Source organism: Rhopalosiphum padi, chromosome 3 (genome assembly GCF_020882245.1).
Source record: "Rhopalosiphum padi isolate XX-2018 chromosome 3, ASM2088224v1, whole genome shotgun sequence".
Classification (NCBI taxonomy): Eukaryota; Metazoa; Arthropoda; class Insecta; order Hemiptera; family Aphididae; genus Rhopalosiphum; species Rhopalosiphum padi.
In genome coordinates this window covers 44,794,198-44,821,516 of record NC_083599.1, presented here as the reverse complement: position 1 = coordinate 44,821,516, position 27,319 = coordinate 44,794,198, and the positions used below count along the sequence as shown (strand labels likewise).

General features: G+C 25.1%; 1 protein-coding gene across 1 annotated transcript; it reads right to left on the bottom strand.

Moving 5' to 3' along the window:
- Positions 1 to 896: 896 nt before the first annotated feature.
- On the bottom strand, positions 897 to 26,756 carry LOC132926586 (irregular chiasm C-roughest protein). The gene is made up of 10 exons (XM_060990955.1): positions 25,946 to 26,756; positions 14,786 to 14,939; positions 7,056 to 7,227; positions 4,763 to 4,923; positions 4,336 to 4,689; positions 3,708 to 3,830; positions 3,490 to 3,636; positions 3,114 to 3,422; positions 2,816 to 2,991; positions 897 to 1,550 (listed from the first exon to the last, which is right to left on the bottom strand). Exons 2-10 carry the CDS (start codon positions 14,883 to 14,885, stop codon positions 1,293 to 1,295), a joined length of 1,800 nt encoding a protein of 599 aa, XP_060846938.1. The 5' UTR covers positions 14,886 to 14,939; positions 25,946 to 26,756; the 3' UTR covers positions 897 to 1,292.
- Between the last annotated feature and the right edge of the window lie 563 nt (positions 26,757 to 27,319).

Sequence of the window (27,319 nt, the reverse complement as noted above, 5' to 3'; positions counted from 1 at the left end):
GTTCTACTTATAAATATATACCTAAGAGTTCTAAGCATAAAATATTAACAAAAATAATTTTATGGCTACATTATACCTAACTTTAAATACTTATAACTTATAAACTACTTGCCCTAAATTCGATTTTTATGTATCAAAACACCCAGAAAATTATTCTGTTTTGGATAATGAAATTAAAATTCTATGTTGTCATTCAAAAAAGTAAAAAACTTAATAAATAAAAAATATTTAAAAATATAATTTTTAATAAAAACGTTGTTTTTTAACAGCTTGAAACTATATGTAAAAAAATGTTTTAAAAAACATGAATACTTTTTGAAATAATGAGTGTAAATGATAAAAGAATCATCTTGCATAGTATACTATAGTATAACCATATCAGTAAAAGATTCTATTTTAGACACTATTATAAAATATTGTTACCTATAAGTCGAAAATTCCTTATATCAATTAATAAGTAATAACACTAATAACTAGAAATATAAATATGTTAAAGATATTAATTATTAATATCATTCAAGAATTATATACCTATTAGTACCGTATTCCAGTTGTATTATATTGAATTACATAATTGTTCACCATCACTTCCATTTTTACTCATTTACAATTTTTATAATTTTGTCATTTTTTGTGATGTCTATGAACATTTTTTAATTAAATTTTTTATGTGCCCATTAAAAAATATTTTATAAAAAATATTCGATCCAGGACCTACCTTGTCCTTACTTTAATTCGGACATGGGTTTATTTACTATTACAATACATAGCGACGTAGGTACTGTAGTACAAAACTTTAGTTCCTGATGACTGATACCAATATTTTGGTGTGTATATTAGATTAGGAAATCAATGTTTTACAGACATACACCGATATAACATTAAGGAAGTAAAAATAAGATGATATTATATATTGTATATTATACTATCACAAAACACGTTTATATAAATTTAAGTGGTATATGCAGACAATGTATAATATATAGATCTCAAACATTTTTCTAATCACTTTTATTTTAGGAATATAAAATAATTTATTATTGATTTTGTGTTTCTACAGTTTTCTATATTAGACGGATCTTTATATATTTTGGTGTCAAACATATTTTTGTTTTCAAAATATTTTTATTAAATAGTATATTATATTTATATAAATATTTTACCTAAACCACATATCCGTGTGACATGCATTATTAATTAACAATTATACAACAATAAGAACTTCTATACAATTTGTTCTTTTTTCTTTTTTTCATATAATGTATAACATATAAGTAAATAATAATTTATTATTAATGTTTTAAATGCGTAAAAATTGACGTAACTAAACACATAATTAAGTAATTATCAAACATTTTTGAGCAAACTGAATGTGAACTAGATGTTTGGACGGGCTCTCTGTTTCGTGTACTCTTTGTCACACTCAATATGACTGTAGCTTCTACTAACGTTTTACCGGAACCGACGATCAAATTATACTCTCCACTGTGCACTGGTGTTACCGATTGTATCGTGAGAGTAGCTACTTGGCAATAAGAAGATGTTGATGACTAAAACATGTAATAATATCCATAGGTAAAATATCTCATAGTTGTCATAGATCATAGGACGGTACAAATAGTACAATCTCGGTATTCCTCTTTTTTTTATTGGTAACAAAAAAAATAACGTAAAACCATGAATATCTACCGAATAATTTAGAAGAGAAAAGACTGTAATACAAAAATCGAGGTACGATTAATATAAAGTTTCAAAATTTTTTACATTCTAATTTAAATTCAAAATAATTATACAGTAAATTATTTTTATTGTAGTAAAAATGATAATATGTATTTCAATCAATTAATTGTTTAAGTATAATGTTAACTTAGTACGTATTAACTCAATTTTTAAACTTTTCTTATCATACGGCATATTCATTAATTCGATAGTTCTCTGATTCAAAAAGTAGGATTACCAAGTTTGTCCTGTACGGCTGTACATATAAATTAACACCATGTTAGAATCATTAAAATAACAATCAAATATTGTACTTATTGTTTGAATAATATTACGATTTTAACAATACATAGCAATTTATAATATTGTACAGTGTATACTATTTTTTCTTTAAACATCCTGTTTAATTTTAATACGAATATGGTAAAATCGTGTTTAATAATAATTTAAACGGAACTAATTGGTTTTACAATTATGTATTTTTATTTTTGTAAAATAATTTTTGAAGTACCAAATAAAGATAGGTACTCTAAAAGTTTCTGGCAAGCTTGATTTTGATGGCATAATTAATACTATTGAATGACACATATATATTTAAGTTCTTAACACCTAGAATTGAATTATTTTAAAAATACAACTTCAGTACCCAAATTATGATGATATTTTTTCACTTATAAAAACGTTAATAATTTTAAGCTTAATTTTACTATGATTTATTTAATAAAATAAATTAAAATTAGATGTAAGAAAGTATTAGTAATCTAAATTTATGTTAAGAAACAGATACATATTACATAATTGTAAGTTATGCAAAAGTGTTAATTTTTATGGTGCATTTGAACATATCAATGTTTATATTATTATATGGCATAATATAGAAAAATATTGGCTTCCCCTCAATATTCGATACTGTATAAATGCATTAAAATATCAAAATTTTCAATGAAACAAAATGTCAAAATATAATGTTTAGTGTTTATATTATATGTGGTTTTTGATTTGTAAAAAAACTAATCAAATATATAATAAAAAATGTTCAATATTCAATTGAAAACAGTATACACATTTATTACCTAAATGTTTCCTTTATACTTACGGTTATGTTATGAGCTGTAATTTGTCCTACAGCGGTTCCTGGTCTAATAACTCTATCACTCGCTATCCAAAAAACTTTGTTTACCATTGGATTAGAACAAAACTCTGCTGACAATCGAGTGTCATTTCCTTCGTGTGCAACAATAGTTCTGTTTTCAGTATATATCACTGGACCACCTGGAAATTGTGTTATTCGTATATACTTCAGGATTAATAGTTATTGAATTAAAAATATATTTCTATTAATAATTGCTTAGTTTTTATAAATTCTAATTTATAAATAAAAAATGAATACTGACCGACAACATTCAAATGAAGTGTATACACCCTGAGCTTTTCTAAATTTTCATTTTTGCTTCCCACAATACATTTATATTCACCGGCTTCTTGATATAAAACCTGATCTATACGAAGATTACTACTTGACCCTATTGGTTGTAGGTCATTATCATTGCCAGTCTTAGCCCAACATGGTATTGCCGCACTAGGTCCTGATGGACACTCTAATTGAACTTCGCCACCAACGGTGACCTCAACTGATTCAGAGGAACCAGAATTGTCTTCTTCAATTAATTCTTTACGCACAGTATCAAGGTCATTTAAATCGTCTAAAATATAAAAAAATACAAGTAATTAGATTTTAAGTTAAAATTATACTTATAATGCATTACTCACATCTAACATTTAAAAAATAACCAATTGAAGAATATTCAGATAATAAATGTCTGCTTGTGCATTTATACCAGCCACTATGATTTCTTCGTATTGACGTGAAGTTTAAAAAACCATCATCAGTTTGAAGAACAGGTGGCGCACTATCATCTAATACAAATATACAACAAATATAAAAAAACATGAAATAGATTTTATTTTAAAAACCGTAATCAACGTACCTTTTTGCCAGACAGGAGTTGATGGTGGATTTGAATCAACATCGCATTTAAGAGACACTGAAATACTTTCTTTAATAGGTATTCCAAATCCAGGAATTCTACTAATTCCAAAAGAGGGAGTATCTATAAATACAAAAATTCAATTAAAAAAATTTTTAAGTACAAAAATACGAGAGAGATTATCGTCAGTAGTAACCTTAATCTTTGTAGTTACATACAAAATACAACATTAATATAAAACATTTCAAAGCTATCTTTACACTACCCGCAGTGACGTAATTAGTAATTAGTTAGACTAGTTAGAGAGACGAGGATTATTTGTATAATATATTATTTACCTCAATTTAATGTTTTGTTTTAATCGTAATATTATACTGACGTTTTTATTTTTATATGGTGTCATTTAAACTATTTGATTGTATTATATTATGTACTCTTAAAACATAATTAATTATAAATAATGTTTTTATGAAAAAAATTGCAATAAAAGTTCTTATTTCCCGAAAATAGTCTCTAAAAGTCTAAAATTCACTATAGTCCCTCATATTTAACTTTATAATTACGACACTGCATCTATGCGAGTAGTAAATGTTTATTCTTATACATTGATTTTAAAAAGTTAACTTACATTGAACATCAAGAAGAATAGTAGTGTTCAAGGGGTTTACAAGAGTAACATGTGTAACTATACACGCCACAGTAGCATTGTGATGGGCTCTAAGTACTCTTTGAATCTTAGCTGAACTACGACTGATGTCTTTCTCTTGATACGATTCGTTAGACTGCAGTAATCCCGAAGACATGGCTTCATTTTCTATATTTGAATTACTTGGAAATATTAACCAATGTAAGGATGGCATTGGATTTCCACCTTCAACCACACACTCTATACTTAAATCCATGTTTTCTTTTACTGGTACAAATAAATTTCCAGGGTCTAAACGATGCCCATCGATTAACAAGTAAGGTTCTTTTGGAATTTCTAAAATGAAAACATAATCATTATTTCCAATACTTTAATTGTAATTGTTATTATAATTAAAAAAATAAAATACCTAAAACTACTAAATTTATTGCTCTAGCTAATTGTTTTTCGTTTGCGCATTGCCATATCCCATTATCATCTAGCCTTATATTATTAATAACTAAAACTCCTGTGTTATGGTTTAGGTTATAACGATGTCCAAGGTCAACGTTCTTCCCATTGTGCAGCCATCTATTATAATTTAAACAAATTAATTTTTATTTAATATACACATGTTTTTGATTATATAAGTTATTTATTTAGTTATATCAACTTATTATTTTATTTAATTTTTTTTTAAGTATTTACCATTAAATTTTTATTTAACAACAGCCATAACAATAATAACATCATAGTACTATTACGGTAACAGTTATGTAGGTTGTAGGTTTACTAAATATTAATTTTAAAAATAAAATAAAAACTTGTAGTATTACAATTTTATAATCTGTAATTGAAATATGCCCACAATATAATATAATAGACAATAGTGAATAGCACGTTGACCGCCAAAGGTTTTTCACAATATGTTACTTAAATTTTCCATGAGATCTTATTCGAAAACTCGACAAATTTCTAAATATTAATTATAAGATCTCATTTATAAAATTAATGGTATTTCGTAATAGGTTTCAGTCATCAACAGTTTTACTTTGATTTGAACCAATTTTATAAACGGGTTTTAAAACATGCATCTAAAATTTTCGTTATTTTTTTTTTAATCATATTTTGTTCTATAATATACTAAATTAAATAATGCAAATCATTATTAAAATGATGGGTTGTATGTATAATAAATAATAATATACATTCTTAATACCCATAACGTATTATTTTAATTTAAATTATGTTAATTTTATTATTATGTCATACAGGGGCGTATTTAGAAATTTTTTTGGGAGGGGCTCAGGTATTTTTAATTACATTGCACTTCTAAAATTTACATATGATAGGACATAATAAGTAGACTTAATAAATATTTCCTGGATTAATACGATAAATGCGATAAATACGCCCCTGAATTGTCATACTTTAATAATTATAAATATCAACAAATCTAAAATGCATTAAATGATTATTTAGGATGATTATTTTTATTTTAAAATAAATAATTAGTTGAGATTTAGTTGATTTAATCTAAGGTCTCATGTTGTCGACAGAGCAATAAAACCTGGCAATTAGTCACTCTTATCAAATTATGTTACTCATACGCAAAAATATGAAGTACGTATCTACTTTTTGGGTATTATAACTTAATTTTAAATCTCATATTAATAGTAAAAATATATTTTATTTTAAAATAATGTTGATAATGATACCCCATGATTATGAGTTATATTTTGAGATTTGAGCTCTAATTGACTTGAAACTGTAAAAACTTCTTTGAAACACAATTTTAAAAAATCATCTACAAAATGTATACATTTTGGAGAAAAAAAATTTGGTAGACATTTTAATCAAAAATAAATTTTAGTTAATCTGGCAAAATATTCTTGATGGTTAGGTCTAAGTGTTATAAGATCACATTTTAAATCTTATATAACGGTCAACGTGATAGGTATTGAGTAATACTAAATAAAATCGAACTATCGATTAAATTAATTTTACTATAGTTCTAAAGGTAACAATGTATTGTGCCAAATGCCAATAAAATATACTTAGCTTAGAATATTGTTACATAATATTGTATAAATTGATTTTATTCTATACATTATTTTATATCGACAGAGGTTCCCAATTTTTTTTGATTCACGGTACCTAAGATATTTTCTATATTCAGAGGTATCCGATGTAGTTTATCGTGTATTTATATTTTATACTTCGGTTTTATTTAGCTAGATAGATGTACTTAACCAAACATAATATTATTAACACATATTAATATATTAGTATGTTAAAAAAAATAATCAATTAATACATTAAGCACACACGACACGCTTTATCTTTCAAAAAATTATTTTGTTTATCCATAAAAAAACTAGAAATACAGTACGATTGCTTTATATTTGAAAACATTTCACGGTACTCCCAATTCAAATTCGCAGTACATATTTGTTGAGAACCTCTAAACTACAGTTTTAATAGAACATTTTACAACGCATTACAAATAACTTATTGATTCACATAATGTAATTTATAATAAGATTATGTCCTATATCTAGAATAATATATTATATCAATATCGTCATATAAATGTATATTTAGGAATTAGGGAGCTTCTAATTAAAATTAAATACGTTTCTTTAAACTCTAAGTGCTTATGTAAATGTTTGTGTTTGAATTTAATAGTGAGTTTGTGTAGTATATCGCAAGAATATACTCACTTTAGTTTCATTTGTAACCAATTGGACGTAACATTTAAAGCGGGTACAATTCCGCATGGTAACTTCACATCTGAATGAGGCCAAGTTAATTGCTCTAAAGGGCTTAAAGTACTCAGCCCAGTATTGTCTCTTTGCTGATGATGCCTCAAGATGTGAGTCATAGTTTTGACATCTGTAAAAACATTGAAAATTATTCGAATGACAGAATGACTTTCAAGTATCTAATTAAAAAAAATAAATAATTCCATTAATAAGCGAACATTTGATTCACATCGTACTTATTAATAATAACGTTTTATGTTAATATTGTATTATTTTAAACTACATATCCTAGTTAGTAATAGTATAAGACTATTTGCAATTTATACCATTGATTAAACATATTAATTTAATTTAATAGTTTAAATATTCCAATTAGATAATCTATTTAGGCATTTGATTGATGAGTACACTGTGTGTTCATGCTAAAGGTATACTACTAAATATGTCAGATGGATGATGGCTTTAGATTGAATGAGGTTTAAGTATGTAAAAGGAATACCAAAATACACAGTTTTAAACAAATTCCAACTATTACCCTTTCGATATGCTTGTGTGCAATAAGTACACCTTAATTTTTTAAATTATAACGAACATTTTTTTCTTATTTTAATCCAAGACTTTTCAGTTGAAATATTTAATGGTATATCTCAGTACTTAGTGTGATATTATATGTAAAATTTAATTTAAGTATATAGGTATATAAAATGCAGTAGATTTTAAATTAATAGATTAATAATAATATAACATATACATATAATTAATTAATACACTAAATTTTAATTTTTTATTATTATGAGTTATTTTTATGAATTAATTATAATCACCAATAATTTCACTTTTAAAGCTGGTATAAAAAATACAAATTATTATTTGTATAAACAAAAATTACATAGATAATTAAAACGGTTCTGATGGGTCTATGTTTCGTGTTGAAGATACAACTTAGCAAACATAGGTAGCTTAAAACTATTAGTGCTAGTTAAATAAGTTTACATAAACGATCTAAGTAAAAACTTATAAAAGTCATACATTATTTAGAATGTTAAACATAATAATTAAAAATTACTAAAATGAAACTGATACGCTAAAATATGTATTTTAAGATTTATTTTTGTTTAATCTACTAATAATAATTTTTGTTACAGAGTTATGTGGAACCTCTAAAAAAAAACTTTTACCACAAATTTTTTATATATTAAAGAATTGTATAATACATGAACAATTCTTAATTTAAAGACACGCCTACCCATTATATCCTATTATCTTTGCATAGTGTAAGAAAAACATAAATCTGTAAATATCTTTCACACACGTTTTACACGCTTAATAATTAATTGATTAAAAACTATTAAATAACCGATTTGTTATTACTGTATCAATATTTTTTTATTTTTTATTTGTAAACCTAATTGAAATCAATTAAATACGTTTTGTAATACTATAATTTATTACTAATAAAATTAAAACAATCTCGATTGGAATACAAATGCCAGTATTTGCACTTGAGCATTCTTCTCGTTTCGCTCACCTTAAAACAAACAATTATTTTCCATGATTATTAATTTAATTCGAAAGTTAATAAATTTCGGATAACCGTTCTCATCGGCACTAATTAATGTAGGTAGATACCCATAACTTGGAAGTAATTCAAATTTTTAAATTTTTAAACATTATTATTATTATATTTTTTTTTCTGTTCGTAATAACGTAGGTATTTTAACGACTTTAATTTTATATTAAATTTCATGGGCTTTAGAACTAAAATTGGATATTTTAGAAAATAAAATATGTAAAACCAATTTATAGGTTTATAGGTAGGTGTATATAATAGCAAAAAAAAATTATTATTTTATTTTGTAAATTATTTTTAAATCTATGTTTAAGGCATAATTATAATGATTGGTCATCAAAAAAAATGTCCTAGATTTTTTTTTTTTTAATTATTATAATCTATAACTATAATAATATTAGTTGAAAATTATATTAGATATATATTATGTATGGCAAGTAGATGTTGTATAAGCTTTCGATTACATTCGACTATCATATGCACATGTTTAATCTATGTAAAGGAATTGTTTGAAATTTGAACTCACTTAATTTTGGTAACCAATAAATAGTGATATACGATATACTTGTTTTATAAAGTTATAAACATAAGTAAAACAAAAATCTATAACACACCTATTTATTTAACAAACATTTATTCTCTTTAGGTATTTATAAATTATTGATTATAATTATAATTAAGGTTTACTATTTTAATAAAATTGTTCATATATTTTTAATTTATTTTACGTGTATTTTATATTTGTATTTTGTGATTATTTGTAAATAATATATACAAATATATCTAACTTTAATTCGAGAATCTAGTGTCAATACGCCAAACCTAAATTATATAAACCTATTTTACGATTATAGTAAATCGCATTCAATGGGCAATCAACGAACGTTTCACATACAACCTACAACCTCAAAGGAAAATAATAAGATTTAATAAAGTTAATGCTTCATATTTAGAAATTAATATCTAGAATTCTGTTTTCATTTCGCATTAGCGAAAATGTATTTCACATGAAAGTGGATCTGTGGACTCAGCCTTTAGAGTTTAGAATTACAACGTCGTCGAGTATAAGTAATATTTAATCAATGTTTCGGATATATAATATAAAATAAAAATACAGGCTACATAAAATCAAAACTGGACAAGTTAATAAGTAGTAAGTAAGTGAAAATAATAACTTAGGATAGAATACAATTTATAAGTTGGTGTTTTTTTTTTTTAAAGTTAAAAATGTAAATTTAAAAACTTTTTTGTTCGATATAAAGTATTTTATTAAATTAATAATTAGGTAAGTATTAATTATATTTATATATTATATAATATATTAATATATAGCCCTTTTTTAAACCGGGTATTAGAAGAAATATAATGGATTAATAGAAAATAATATTATAAGAAACGTATCTATCTATTATTAAAAAATATTAAATATTAATTAATATTATACAGTCGGCACTTCTCGGAAGTCGTTTTACGAAATGATGAAATTTTTGTAGTAAAAAAAAAAACTTTAAAAAAAACTTGTTATTTTTGTTTTTATAACGAATTAGATTAAATTATTATAAATTAAAATCAACTATTTAAGTTATAAAGTTACTTTAAATATTAAAAGTAACTTTCTAAGTTCCTAACCTAACTTTAATTTTCTAACTAGTTAGTGCCCAGCTTTGTATATAATATATTATTATAACATGTACTATTATATTTGAAAAGGTACCTACTACCTTGGTTCATTAACAAACTGCAAAGTATCTTTGCTATTTATTTATAGTTATATTATAAACAATATTTTAGAATATTAGAAATTTAAAAGTAGTATTATAAATTATTATACTTATTGCCTATAGCAGTGTTTCCCAACCTATGGGTCGCGAATCGCGATTCATGTTGTTTGTAAACTAATTAGGTGACTATATTGATATAGACGATATAGTTGTATAGTTTTTAATACATAAAAAATCTAGGCAAATAGTAAGTTTGTGGGTCAAAATTACAAAAAAGATTGGAAGTATTGGACTCTAGTATCTAATATTCTTTATAATATTTAAATAAATAAAACTACAAACACTAAATAGCACAAATATAGCACTTGTGATTTACAAAAATTAATAGTTTTTAAAATAAATTGAACATTTATATACTGCTTAGCTATTTCAAAAAGATTGAAATGTAAATTTATTTTAAACTTAAATCTTAACGTTTTTCAGTAACTTTTGAAAACGTTATAAAAAATTTACACTATTTTATAGTGTTCACTCTGATGCGTGTACACTGTACTTACTATACACTACGAAATAAGTTTAGCATAAAATAAAACATTTGAGTCACATCTGGAAAACGAATGTTTAGATTGTTCGTATTGACAATATGACTATCGCAGAGATCCCTCTACGGGGCGGAGTCCCCGAGGGGCTGTTTTATTGCTAGTACTTTATATTATATGTATACATATATGTAGCAGCTCTTAATCATCTGCCGATAGAAGGGTCTTTATGTAAGTACGAGTAGTCAATAGAGAATACGTTGTGGTTGTTAATGCTGACTTTTGATTTTCAAATAAACATAAAACAGTGCGATATATTATATTATTATTATCACTGATATATTGTATTCGCACATCCAACATGATGGGTATAATATTATAATATAATTTAAACTATACATTTTATAGTATTGTCCTAATAAATAATTTTAAACAAATAACTTATATCCAATCCAACTACAGGGTTTAGAGTATGATTTTGGTTGATAAAGAATTTTAAAAAACATTTGGTAATTTGGTCAATATAATAATTTACGTATACGTCTGTTATTCACGCTCCGTATCTGTGTATAAGTGTATAGTATACACTTCATAGACACTGAAATGGTGAAATGCATCACACCTTACAATTTTTACAGTATATGTGGGTCTCGGAATGCAAAATCAAACATGCAAATTATGATGATCCAAAATGGCATCTATCTATTAAATCTATTTTTCCAGGACAGAATACTAAAAAGAGCTTTTACAGCTTTCATACCATCCTACCATCACCGTTACGGCCGTATAGGATTATTGTAAGAAACTTACACCACACCGTTCACACCACTTTTGCCGCCGATATTACAGTCTTTATCCGAGCTAGGTTACTCTGCCCAATACGTTACTAACATTAGTAAAATTGGTCACCCGCTACTACTACTGCCACTACCGTTGCGTTGACTTAAACCCAATACTAATAATGATAGGGAAATGTTCAATATCGTTATTATTATACAAAATGAGATCAAAATGGAATTTTCATATAAACCGAAGAGGTTATGTGTCTAGACTATGGTAGTATGGAGTCACTTCAAATTATTTTCATCATACACCTCACTGCGTCAAATTTAGGGAAAACCATATTCTGAAATATTGTTATTTCAAAGACGAAACTAGTTCTGCCAAGTACGCCTTATGTAGTGGCACAGCTAACTACAGGGGTTGTCTAAATTTAAAATCTGTTCACAATCACCGAAAAAATAAGTAATCAACTCAAAAATCAAACATCCAGACTCCGCGTCTCTCCTAATATCCTTACTAAGTCTAAACCATCATAAGCTTCCGTCACTTCTGATCCTAATATAATCAAAATCCCAAATAATGACAAGTCTATTTAAGTCCAAGGATCCTCCACCAGATCCACTAATTAAATGTCTGTTTGAGCAAACTGCTTTAATTAATCCTCACCGCTCTTCTTACAACTGTATTAAATAAACTTAAAGTACCTTAGTATATATCATCTTTTACAATTGTAGTAGTTATATATTATGCAATGTAATCGGCTATCTTTATTATTATATAATTCCATTATTAATTGTTATATTTGTTATATGTTATACTTATATTCTGTGATCATGAGTTTATTATCACATATTTTATTTCATGTACGTTTGACTATAAATTGTTATCCCAATAATTTTTAAGCTATTTAATAATTTTTAGATTGAACTCTAGGGACAAGACATAGCCTACACAAGAATCAAGGTAATAAAATAATTAGTAGTTTCCTAATTGTAAAACGTTGTATTTGATTGTGCACTGAACCAAAAATAACGATCATGATCTGCATGAAGTTTTAATAAATATACAATAAGTGTAATAAGACTAATGCGATTATGATACATAAATAGTTACAATCCAAACCTATTTTGAGAACTATAATAGTGAAATAAATATTTTATATTCCATAAAACAATTGAACCAAAATTATAATATAAAACAAGATTAAATTTATAACAAAATAAATATGAATATCTTATAGAATAGTAACTACTTATCTGTATTTAGTAAAAATATACATTTTAGGAAAACAGGCTTTAAATGTATATACGACATGTGTATTGTAAACTTGGTAGAGTGGAATACTGGAATATAACGAATAACAATAACTTTAAAGTACGAATGTGTAATATAGGTAGTGGCAGTTGGAAAAATGTTTTTAGTATAAGGCCTAAAGGAGAGAAAGAACAGAGTGCTAAATAAGTAACAAAAATGTTATAGTTTTGAAACATAAAGGTAATGTTAAAGAATGAGAAAGTTACAGAAAAATTAGGTTAATGAGCCATATACAATTAAACTTTAGAAGAAGTTGTGTAAAGTAGATTAAAAACTTTTGACACTAGTTACTATATATAAGTGCGTGACTTTAAAACGTCGATCTTTTGCAGCTGTTGATTTAGGACGAGATATTATATATTTTGTAAGATACAACTTCAAATAACTTTCAATAAATATGATTACCTATATAATGCTCTTATATTGTATGAAACAAGTGAAAAATAATAAATCGATAAATTATTTTTAGTTAAATAAATTAAAAGATTAATAGATTAGATACAAGAAAAAAATATTAAGTACCCATCGATAAATTAATAATAATTAATTATGATTAAATATTAATAATATCATTATTTAAAAAAAAAAACAATAATAATCACATTTTATTACAATTATTATCACTATTTAATATTATAATAAGTCAAAGATGTATTTTTTTTAACGTCATATAACTTTTGTGTTATAATATAATAAACAACTTAGTGCTAACATTGGAAAATCTATTTATATTTTATTTTACTTTAAAAGTTAAATAGATTTTTGTTATATAAGAAAGTTTAAACAGATAATTATTTTAAAGTCTCAAAGACAGTGATGATTAAGGAAACAATAGGATTTAATATCATGACGTGTATTTTAATTTTACTCTTTTGAAAATAACTTAAGTAATAAAGTTCTCACTCCAAAAGTTTGATAAGCCAATCTATTCTCTTATAATCATAAATTTGAGACCGATGATACCTACAAGTTGAGGTAGGTCGTTTAAATGATTTCTTAAATCATTAGCAAAAATGCAAATGCACAAAAAAAGGACGAATAAAATAACATAAATGTACATATTATTATTAATACATTTATACATAGTGAAACCTCTAAATATTGGACACTCTCGGTCGCTGAAATTTTTGTCTACTATTTGGAGGTGTTCGCAATTTAAAGAGGGGGAGGTAAATAAAAAAATGAACAATAGCGAACTACATCAAAAATATGATATAGATATCATGTATATGCATAATTAAAAAATATATCAGTTACCGAATGAGATGACATAAAATACGACGTATAAAATAAAGTTTAATAGTATAATAATGTGTAAAATGTAGGTACATGGTAATAAAATATAGTTAGATAAAAAAAAATTATCAAAATCTAATCATAAAAGAGTCCATTATTTAGTATCCCATATTTAAAGGTTTTCCTATAGATAAGAAGTGAAAATTTTCCCGTTCCTGAAAAAAATGTCCGCTATTTGTAGGTGTCCATTAAGGGAAGTTTCACTGTATAAATATATTTATATAAATTTGTAGATACCTATTAAAAAATACTCACAGGTATAAAATATGGTAATATTTAATATAAGTATAAAATATTTTTAAATGTTGACTATTTTATATTATACATAATCAAAGCATGTAAATAAAAATAAACAACCGTACATTTTGAAATTTAAATTCTTCTAACAATTCAAATTTATATTAACAAAGAATTTTTAAATAATTTTATATTATAGGAAATAATTTAAATATATTTTGTACTTACCGCCAATTAAAAAGAGAAGAATTATAGTACATGTTATAAAATCTTTAGTTTTTGATCCAGAAGCGTATGAAAGTAGTGCTTTGGAAGGAATCAACTTCATTTTGTCAAAATTTGATATATTGAACAACTCAATAGAACATATGAATCTCTTCGCCTATAAATGACAAATGTATAATTGTATTTTAGTAAATAAATATATATATAATAAATAAATAATATTTTTTTTGTTATTAACTAAGTTTGAACACATTTATTATTTATTTAAGTTTCCTAAAAATGTAATTAAACCTATATCATATCATTAGCATAATATATTAATATTAATAGAATGTTTAGAAATAATACCTAATATTATCAATCATGTTTCTTTTCTTCGTTTTCTGGCATATAATAATCCCTAAGAGATTTCCCCACCCTTTTTATAATCCATTCTTGTATTCCCAATTTGTTAAGGTCTTCTTCCACAATATTCAACCATTTTTTCTAAGTCTTCTATTCTAGAACTCTGCTCTGCTTATATCACCCTCTCTTCTCTGCATTACATGTCACAGATTGCACCATTTGTAATTTATTAATTATTTAAAAAAAAAATAAATGTATGTTATCTAATCAAAAATCGGTATTTTTTTGGTATATAATGTAGCCTTAAAATTATTTTTGTTAATATTTTATGCTTAGAACTCTTAGGTATATATTTATAAGTAGGACTGGAATTTGTATGTAAATACATATTTTTATTAAAACATGATAAATTAAGTATTGTAAATGATAAATTCATTTCACGTGATTTGCAACAAAATAAAACATATTTTATTTTACATGTTTTTACATATTTCGTCATAAATACATATTTTAATTTTTTTTTTTTTTTACAAATTTCGTAAATGTTGACAATTTTGATTGTTTAGTAGTATTATACATTTATACTTCGATAATAGTACTCGTAAGAATTGTAAGTGTAGTGTATAATGCATATAGGAAATAAGTATATGAAATTATTAGTTAAATATTAATAACTTGTTCATAATTTATCTTATTTATTTCTGTTCGATAACTATACATTAATGATCCTAGATTATACTTTATATTCAACAATTATTAGACAAAATATATTTACGAATTTTCAACAGTGTCAGTACTTGCGTTCGCGTGGTTGTGAAAATATCATTATTTTATATAATTTTTTAAATTATATTGATTAGAAATTAAAAACAATGAATTGTACATTATTCAAAAATTATTTAGAACTTAATTTTAATTTTAAATTTTTTATATTATATATTATCTTTTATTTTATACTACATATTTTGTCCATTTTAATTACATATATTATATATATATATATACATATTTTTGGTTTTTTTTTACATATAAATCCCACCCCTAATTATAAGTTATAAGTTATCACCTTTATACGAACTAAAACTATTAAAGAAAATAAAATTAGCTGTATTCGTGAGTAAATAGATTATATACTTACTTTCATGTGAAAAACTTAACGTCTTTACATGAAATATGCATTTTATATGTATTAATATGATCATTTAAAGTACAAATCCATTCAATAATCTTGGCTTTAAACATGTAGGTACCTAAACAATAACTAAAAAAAAAATATTTTATCTCTTTTATATATTATTATGATTTATTATTTATGAGTTACATTAGTTACAACAATGATATAACTGAATTATAGATATTTTTATTACTAATAATTTATAATGATGTTCTATGTAAATAAAAGGTGAGTAAATAAGATTGTAAATTCGTATAAAATAACATAAAGGTAAAAGGTAAGTAGTAAGTAAGTTTAATAAAAGCAAAATTTTACGTTTTCTCCGCAGATAAAGATCAAAAGATAACGTCATGGGCCATGGTATTCAGTTTATTTTCGTAAAGAATGTTATTGGATATCTTTATGAACTGAGCCAGGTTTTAATAATTGTATTATGCTCGTAATTTCATTATTATTTAAATTGAATGCTTGTATGTAGAAATTATAAATGAAAATACTTTTTTTTTAAAAATTAATGATAGTTTTGACTTTTGACTAACACGTGTTATTAAATTATTTAGAAATAACTAGTTATTATTTAATATTTATACACATACTAATTTAATAAATATATCTAGGTAGGTACTAACATCTATAATGTATAACTTTATGTACAAAAACAATACAACATTTATAATGTTGATTATTGTATTATATATTATTATTTATTAGGCTTTAAATCTCATATTATATAAAATATATTCGTGAAAAATAGCAAAGGCTGTAGGTATATATTATTTTTTAAATTACTTTTGAAAACCAAAGTATAGGGTACCTTAAAATATTGATACTTTATTGATTCTTAGTGGTACATGCATATATATTTATATATATATTGTATTATTGTATACATTTTTTTATAGATATCTATTTCATATTATATTTTACGGATTATACTAGTTATAGAACGAAATATACCACAAGTAGGCATTTAACTACATTATTATATTTATAAAATATATAATAATATATACAAATGAGTAGACAAACTATAATAAGTGAACATTTTTAAGTGATATAATGCAGTTTATTTTTCAAAACTATGTCTAGAGCATGAATTGAACCATTATAACGTTTGTTGAAGTAAAATTTATACTTTTCAGTAGTGCTCATCACTACCTATATTTCATCAGCTGTTGTTTGTAATATAAGAGGGAGGAGGGTTGGCGAGGCGGAAACATTTTTGTACTTCTTTGTTCATTTCTACGTTTTTATCTTTCTCTTCAGACTTTAAACTGTAACAGCTCGTTGGAAATATTACGAGACATAACAATAATTCATAAATAAGCTTAATTATAATCCATAAAATAAATGGTAAGATCTTAAACTTAATAAAAATAAAGTCCGTACAATGTGACAAAATTGAATTTATAAATTATTTAATATGACCATATTAAAATAAAATAATAACTAAAATACAATAAAATTATATCATTATAGTTATGGTATTCAAATTCATTAAATTATTCAAAATTATTTAATATTTTTATTGTCATTATACTAAGGACTTATTACTATGCGATTCACGTGCAAAGTAAAACGTTCGTTCCTTTGTTACTTGATAGTTGATTTATTATTCCATTACAGTTATATTAGTATTCCATATTTATAACATTGATAATATATTATAATATTTTTATATAAATTATGTTTTATGATTTTCATACAAAAAAAGTATTATAAAAAGTTCAAGCTTTACGTTTCATTTTTCTTCTTTTTACGATCCTATACGATTCGTATTAGGCATTATTTAGTTTAATATTTTTTTTTAGACAGCTCATGCAGTCACTTAGAAATGTAAAATAAAATTTTACAAGTAGGTACTACATAGGTGGAAAGTACCTCGTAGATGAAGTGTGCCTTATAAATAGATTGTATTAAGAACGTCATAAACCTAAAACTTAATAATAAAATAATATACTGACAAAATTTAATACTAAATACAAGGTAATTTTTTTTTATAATGACTTATATTTTCAGTCAATGTTTATGTGTTACAAAATGTTTTTTTTTTGCATTAGAAACTTTTAGGTTTTTTATACTTCTTTTTATGTCGACCCATATTTTTAACTTAGAAACCTCATTGTATATTATATTAATATACTTGTGTAAATGGTTTGGAACATACGGGTATTATAATTATAATACTTGTTTTTATGGCAACAATATACCTAAACATACATTACAACTTTTTTCAGAAATTACAATATTCTCTTCATAAATTTCATAAATGTTAATTTAGAAAATCAATTGAATAACCTTACAAGATGTATTTAAGAAAATTAGAACTAATAGAACTCCTTCTAGAAACATAAATATCTAAAATTAAGAATGTAGGTTAAGTTAACATACTTGTACACATACCTATTTAATACTAAATTACAAAAATAAGTTGACAACGAATTATTTAAAAAATATGCTTGCACATGCCGCATACGTAAGAAAAAATATATAAAATATATCTTCGCAAAAGGTTTTAACCTACCATATGATATAAAGTGTACATAAGATCGTATATACTTTACTTCACGCATTAAATAGAATATTTACCTTAAATTCTATAACTATGATTCTATACTACTATAAAATGTATTATAAAATAACCAGTTATGGTCATTACAGGAAAAAATATTAAAATTATGTTATAATGATTTCTCAAGTATAATATATTCATTATTTGTATTCAAATTTATAAAAACAAAGTTGAATTATGTTTGTGATTATTTTATCATCCTAATTATCATGAACAAAAACCATTTCATATGTTAGACTGTTAGAGTAATGATGTCACTAATATTTTATGCATGATTAGGTGGCTATAATATTACCCTATTTAATATAGAATATATAATGAGCTTTTTGTGGTTATTTTACAAGACCAGTCTATAATATATATATATGCTATGTATATTTAACATTTAACTATACAGCAGAACGACTTTTCCAGTTTTTTTTAATTGTAATATTAAATTCTTTGTCTGAAAAGTTGGCATATATCTATTCATAAAAGATAATTAATAATTATACTTAAATTTATTAAGTAAAAAACATTCACAATTACATTCCTTCAATTTTAATATCAAAATTCTTCTCCATACTACGAGTATAAACTATCAACTAAATTTATCTCAAACATGACTAGTATTTAGGTTTGAAAGTATATTGCATAATACAATAGGTTTGATGGGTTTGGTGGAAACAATAGATTGATACACTTATAAATGACGAAAAGAATGAAAAGAGGAATATTTTGCCTCAATTTCTGATTTTCAAAGGTTCATGAAACAAAGGTTTTTCTATTTTAGTGTATGGACTTAAGGTCCTATCTGAAAGAGAGGTTTTTATGATGATATTATTTCTTTTGCGCTTCCTTTATTATAGTAATACTCGATCACGATGTCATTAGATCGTGTAATAGTCTCTTAAAATGAAAGTAGGTACCTACTATTTTTTATTTGATGACATACATAACCTACATTCTACATACGGGATACAAATACACAATACAAACTACTGCAGGGTCTCTTAGAATGTTTTCGTTATACAAATATTGGGGATTACATTTTTGTGTAGGTTTCGTACAGCTTGAACTACCATATTTTCAGTATGCACATAACATTACCAAATGAACCCTTTAAACGTTCAAAAAATGTATCCAATAAAATATAAATATTTATTTGGTGTAATTTATTATTTCATTGGTAATTTTAATATGTAAAATATTTATTTTAAATATATATAGTTCGTATTCATAATATTTAGAACCTTATTTACACACACAAAAAACGAAATGAAACATATTTAGACACGTAGTATGTAATTAATTTATGAATTATTATCATTATATGAGTATTGGTACTATAATGTCTACATTGATTATAGGTAGGCAACTTTTTTTATTAATTTTTTAATCATTTACGAAAAAATGACCCTTGATGAAACTTGGTGTTAGTTTAACTACTGGTTAATACCGATGTGATTCCATGGATAATTAAAAGCTGAGTTTAGTCAAAAAAATATCAATATTTAATTAAAGCGGTGATTGTTTATATTTTTATTGTAATAATACGGTAGATTTTTTAAAACATTTTTGGAATCTACTGAAAAATTAAAAAATTTAAATTTTTAAGAATAATCAGTATAAAGATGCCGTTTAAAAGTTTTGAACATTTTACTATATAGGAACCCAAAAAAGTAATTTTTAAGAAGAAACCCGTAAAATAAAGGACAAATCATTGTAAAACCAATACCTTTCTTATATTATATACCGCACACAATTCAAAACTACTTTAAGTGAAATTGTTTCATAAGTTTTTTTCCAATCTTAAGAAAAAAAATAATGGATATTTTACAATTTATTAATATAAAGTACATTCTAAATCCACTTTTCAATCAAAAACATGTGTTACATAAAACTATATTTGCACTTTTTACTACACTAAAAAAAAATACTACTCCAAAATCAATAGAACTATTTAGACTGTATATATATTTAGCCTTATTACTTTGTTAAAAATCTAAAATGTCTATTTTTTATTATATTAATAATATAACTAGTATTATTATGCGTTATATTTATGTTGCATGACAGAAATTGTTTTTTTCGTTTATATCTTGCCTTCGTTGACTAGACTAGGTATTAGGTATAGCCGGTATAGGTATCATAAACAGATATATTCTATTATTATTTTTTATTTATAAGTACCTAAACCATATTTTATTTTATTATTATATTCGAAAATTATATTTGCTCAATAATACAAGTTATTTTAGTTGGTCAACAATCGACATTTTTCACTTTTAGGTTTATGTAATGTAGTAGGTCTTGTTATACGAATTATGTGATCTATGGAAAACTTTAATGGTCAACTTACTGTAATAACTAATAACACTATAGTATTATATTATACTGCTATTGGAGACAACAATTTTTGCGTAAATCGTTTCTCTTATTATGCGACTGAGGACTGACTGTATACTGTTTATAACTGTGTTATATTTATGTGTACAATACAATGTTTACTCAATGATACTGTTTATAAAATATAATCTCAACACAAAAGACACGAACTTATGATCATATTTCTATTATTATCCTTTGAATAGTATTTCCGTTTTCAAACATCACTCCCTTGAATAAAGTTAAACGTTGTGTAATAGTCTATACTCTATTATATTCATGTACATTTATCAATTAATTACTATTAATAAATCATGTTATCCATTCATGTTATTATATTTTCATTAAAATTAATTTAATATTATAGTAATATAGTATTATAGTATGGAGTTTATAACTTTTAAATTAAATTACATCAATGTCCACTGTTAACAATGACTATTTATTAAGAATAAAAGTATAAAACGGTTTTATTAAAACCTAATAATAATATAAACTTTGTATTACCGATATCATCAAATTTATAACAATATATTATATTACTTTAATTATCGTTGATAGGTATAATTAAATAAAGTAATAATACGAGTACATGTATGTGTGTACAATGTACATAGGTATTTGTATAATAAGCGCATACATATTTTATGCATTTTGGAAATTATATTTACAGCTTTGATGTATTATGCAAAATGACACAAAATGATAAATAATTTTTATTAGATATAGTAGAATATTAAAATCTCGATAAATCAAAACTTATTAAATCTGAATTGTCTCAATTTATGACAATTACTGCCTATAATATAGGTGTATTGTGTACAATGTAATTTTTATTGTCGTTATGATAAGAACATCATACATAGGTATTGCATATAGTATAGCATATCTATAGTCTATACAATATGATTCTTAAAACATTATATTATATTGACTGTTGATTCGTTAAATGATTAAAAAAAATAGATATAATTGATGTAATGATGTCGTTGATGATATTATTAATTTTTTTATACTTATTTTAACATAAAATTGTCATTACACACTACAGAAATTACTATGGTAGACATAGTTAGAATGTATGCATACAAACATAATGTTGTATGTAAAAGTTAGTGTACTTTCACGTTCATCTAAATGGATTACATGTACCAAGATTTATTTATAAATGTATACTATAATAAGGCTGTGAAAATGCACACACAAATTATCGAAAATTTTAATCTACTCGTAAAAGTGAGCACTGAGCACCTATATTTAAATAAAATTAGTAAATCTATGTAAATATGCGCACTATGAATATAAACCGTTCTAACCGTTTGAACTTTAGTATGCATTTATAAACTTTACATAGGTAGTTTATCGCTACATGTTGAAGGTATTATAGTCTTTTAAATATGATTAATACCTTAAACTTATAACCCCAACATTCGATATTCTACATAGTGCATATTATAACACTGTTTTTATAACTAAATCATTATCTCAGGGGAAATGATTACAGTACGAAAAATACTGAAAAATGTCTTAATAATTACATAAAATCTATAAAATATAAACTATAGGTAGTATATAATAATAAGATCCAAAATATTTATAATTGCATTTGCATATATTTGTAATGGCTCTTGAATAACTCTTAAATGAAAGTATTTAAGTAAATGAAAATCAATCAAAGCAATTATATTTTAGCAGTTAACAATAAGTTGCCATCGTTAGTTGTAAATACTAAATGTTGATAAAAGAAAAAACCATCCACCGGAAAACCATTGGTATTTATACCAAATTTAAAAAATAAGATAATGTATTATATAAAAAACTTAAAAAAGTGTATAGGTACCCATTGTAATACTATAATATAGTTAAGTATTTATTAATGTTAGTATAAATTTAGGCTAATGACTAATAAGTTAAAGCCTCCATTCTTAGTAAAAAAAATTTAATATTAAATAGTAATAATTATTTTAATACTATAATACTAATAACTATATTCTATAATAATCCCACTATACTACTAGGTATCTATATTTCAGAAGTACTTTTATGATTTAGAAGAAAATTGCTCGAGTTGATAATTGCTGATATTCTTATTAAATAAGAAGTAGTTTTCATCAATCCTACGTATTATATTATTATTTTTCTTGTACTCCTTTAGTTTCCTATCACAAATAATGATAAACCTAAAACCTATAAGAAAATATATTATTCTCGTAACAATGATTTAGATATTAAATTTGTTATTTTTTTTATTTCCATTCATAATTTATTGGCACCTATATCATAATAATAACATATACATTGTTTATAGTATAGGTATACTGTTTCTAGGTTAATATATTTATTTTAAATTATTAATAAAAAAAAGTAATTAATTGTTATTAAATAAAATTGAGTTGGTATAAAAAGTATATGAATAGATATTACCAATTATTAATATTCAATATTCATTGTTTAATATTTTTTTTGTACTTTAAACTTAAAACAATTACATATTATATAAATACAACTATATTATGTCTGTACTAGGTAATGGGAAAAAAAATATTTCTGTAATTTTCTGATCAATAAAGTATATTATTTAATTTGATTTCAACGTACCGGCAATTTTTATATTCCAAACGGAGCTATATGTATGTATATTGATTTTACAATTATGTGTTTTATTTTTATAGCTGAAGACATATTATCTTGTAATAGTAGAAAAAAATTCTTCAATTTTCAACTTCAACATCTTTTTTAATAGTAAAGTAAATTAATTACTTAATATAATTAATACTTTTGTGGATCAAATGTAATACATGTGGGAAAAAATAAGAAAAAACAGAAATTTTTAAGCAAAAAATAGTTTTCGACAATATCGATTTTGTTTTTTTTTTTGTGTAACTCATAAGCAGATCTTTTAAACACTTTAAATGTTCATAAAATGATTATATTATCTTTTTTTTTCTTTAGATATCGATAAAAAATGTGTTGTTATGCCAAAAAACTCGAAAATGTAATACAAGGTTTCTCGTAAGTTGTAATATAAATTATAATTTATAACTATTAAAAAATATTAAAGATACATAGTTATGATTTTTTTATAATGATTTAAAGTTAAATTTTAACAACATTGGTCAAAAATACGAAAATTTTAAAATTATTTAGTAACTAAAAATGTATAAAATGCTCTATTTTTATAGCTGAGGTTGAAAATATAATAAAAAATTCAACAACTTGTAACAACAATTTCTTTTTTTATAGATAATTTAAGTTCAAATTTAAATGTAATTAAATATTTAAACAAATAAGAACTATTTCACTTACCCTGTTGTTGTCTATTTAATAATATTTTTCGTGTGGATTTATAACTATACATATCTATATTATTATATTTTATGTACACTACAGTAACATTTTAAAAACATCTAGATTAATATTATTATCTTGTTTGATTACACCACGAATCTATACAAAACGGTTTACGGTAAGTCGTATTGACTGAATATACAAAGGTTAATAACAATAATATATTATATAAATATATACTCGGTGACGGATCTAGGAGGAAGAACCGGGGCACTTGCCTCGGAAGATTTGGTCGGGGGAGCAAATAACAGTGGCATAATAGAGGGGGGCTGAATTATGAGAGAGTGCTAATTTTATACTTTGCCCCGGGTAAAAAATATACTAGATCCGGCCCTATTATTATTTATATATAATATATAAATATAAATATTAAATAACATGCAATATTTTCGGTAAAATTTAATCAAACCTATAGTATTTGTAGTATTAAGTAAATTAAATTACCTATTATAAAAGCAATATAAATACATCATAAAATAAATTTAAAATAATATAGGCGGCTGACAAAGCGACTTCGTTCAGAATCGTTTTTCATGTGCAATGATTTATCATTAAACTGAAATTTAACACTTGCAATACAGTGACTCACTTAATGACGAATTACATTATAAACCTTCTGTCCTACTGTAAAGAAAAACGACTACATACTAAACTTAATACTTTCTCCCTTTTTTTATTGAACATTTGTAATTATACTGTTTGTTTAATTTATGTTAGGTATGTATAATATTCTTGTTCTACTTTTATTATTCTATCATATTCTACATGTCCATCTATACTTATTACTTGTATAATCTCATATTTACGATTTAAATAAATACATTTTATGCTAGAAAAAGTTGTACTTAATATTTATGTTGTACATTAGATACCTATTTACCTATACCTACTCAATATATACAAAAAGTAATAATGATACTATTTATTTATTTTATAAATAAAACTGATGAACAGCAGGTACCCATATACACTAGCATAATTTTATGTACTTATTATACGATTTATACGTCCTTATATCATATTAAATTATTATAATACTTTATTCTTATTTCCACCATACTGTCATATATAGTGATAATATATAGTGGAAATCAACACTGTCTCTTGCACCGAATCGTAATAATACATATAATAATCGATCGAATCGAACATGACAATGTATCGTATATATTCAGAGTTCCGACAAAACATCGTAACATAATATTATGCTCGAGTAAGTACCGATCTGCAGCTATCATCATTATTCACGACTCATATAAGTAGCTTATAGAATATTATTTGATTTTGTTATTAAGTGCAGTTACTCTGTACATATATATCTAAAAAGGTGTATATAATGTGAGTGTGTAAAATGTACCTGTGACTGCGAGAAGCTGCCAACCGCGGTTGACAAACAATAAAATTGTCCGGTTACGACGTGGTCCCGGCGACGACGACGACGACGGTTGTGCCGCGAGGAGCGTCATCACTACATCGGTGTCGCGGATGGAATATTCTCGTTTTCGGCATCATCGGAAGCAGATGACGACGGCGGCGCTATCGTTATATTATTATTATTGCAGTGGCGCGTACTGCCGAATCGACAGCGGCGGCGGCTGCATCGGCGGCGTTGGCGGCGGCGGCACCGTCGACGACGACCATGTCGCATCGGATACATCGATTAGTTGTTGTTCAATCATCATAATATCGTCGTCGTAGATTTCGCGATTTCGTGATTCCGGGCGGGCGGCGTTGGTAGTATGTACGACGCGTGAAAAACTAAAGACGAAATCGGATATTATCGCGGAGAGGATACAAACATTAACAAAGAGCGATAAAAATCGCAAATACCAAATACCGGACCTCCGGCGAATAATATAAAACGCGAAATGAAGGGGAAAAAACGCGTTTATCGAGAACAAAAGCGTCGAGCACAACAATAATGATAATAATAATGACAACGATACGTTTATATTATTATAATAATATTATATTCGGCGACGTGGAGAGAAGCGCCGACTTTTGTACGCGTATTGTTTAGTGTCAAATCCGAGTTGCGCGTAGAGCCACTTTACAAGTGTAGCAGCAGCAGCAGCAGCAGCAGCAGCGGCGGCGCGGAGCAGCAGTATATAGAGACAGTTTAGTACCCTGCGGTATCGCTTGGTGTGTGTATAGCCACCCGCGTGCGACTGACAGTTTCCTTTTTTTTAACGCCCTTTGCACACTCCCCGGTATCCATGGCAACCCCCTTTCCACGTCGTCGTCCCCGCGATGATGATTGTCAAACAGCCACCGCCACCGCTATATAGTTGCGCGTCTAGACCTCGCCGAACGGAAATTTAAAAATTACGCGTCCAACAAAAATAAAATCGTTTGTACACCCGCGACCGCGAGACGATCGCGTCATTAAATTATAATAATAATAATAATAATTTTAATAATGACGGTGACGACAACAGTAATAATAATAATAATAATAATATTATAATATTATATCGAACGATATCTTGTTAATATATGAGCGTCCGACGACGGCGATAGGTTAAACGATAAAAGGGACAAACGCTCAATATACATAGTAATAATATATATATATATAGTTTATTACATGTGTATATACATGTATATTATTTGGGTGTGGATGTGTATGTGCGTACATATATATATATATATATATATATATGATTCGTAGTTTTAACTCCGCGCGGCCGATAGCTACGCTACAAAAATCAATGTGCAGTGTGACTAAGCA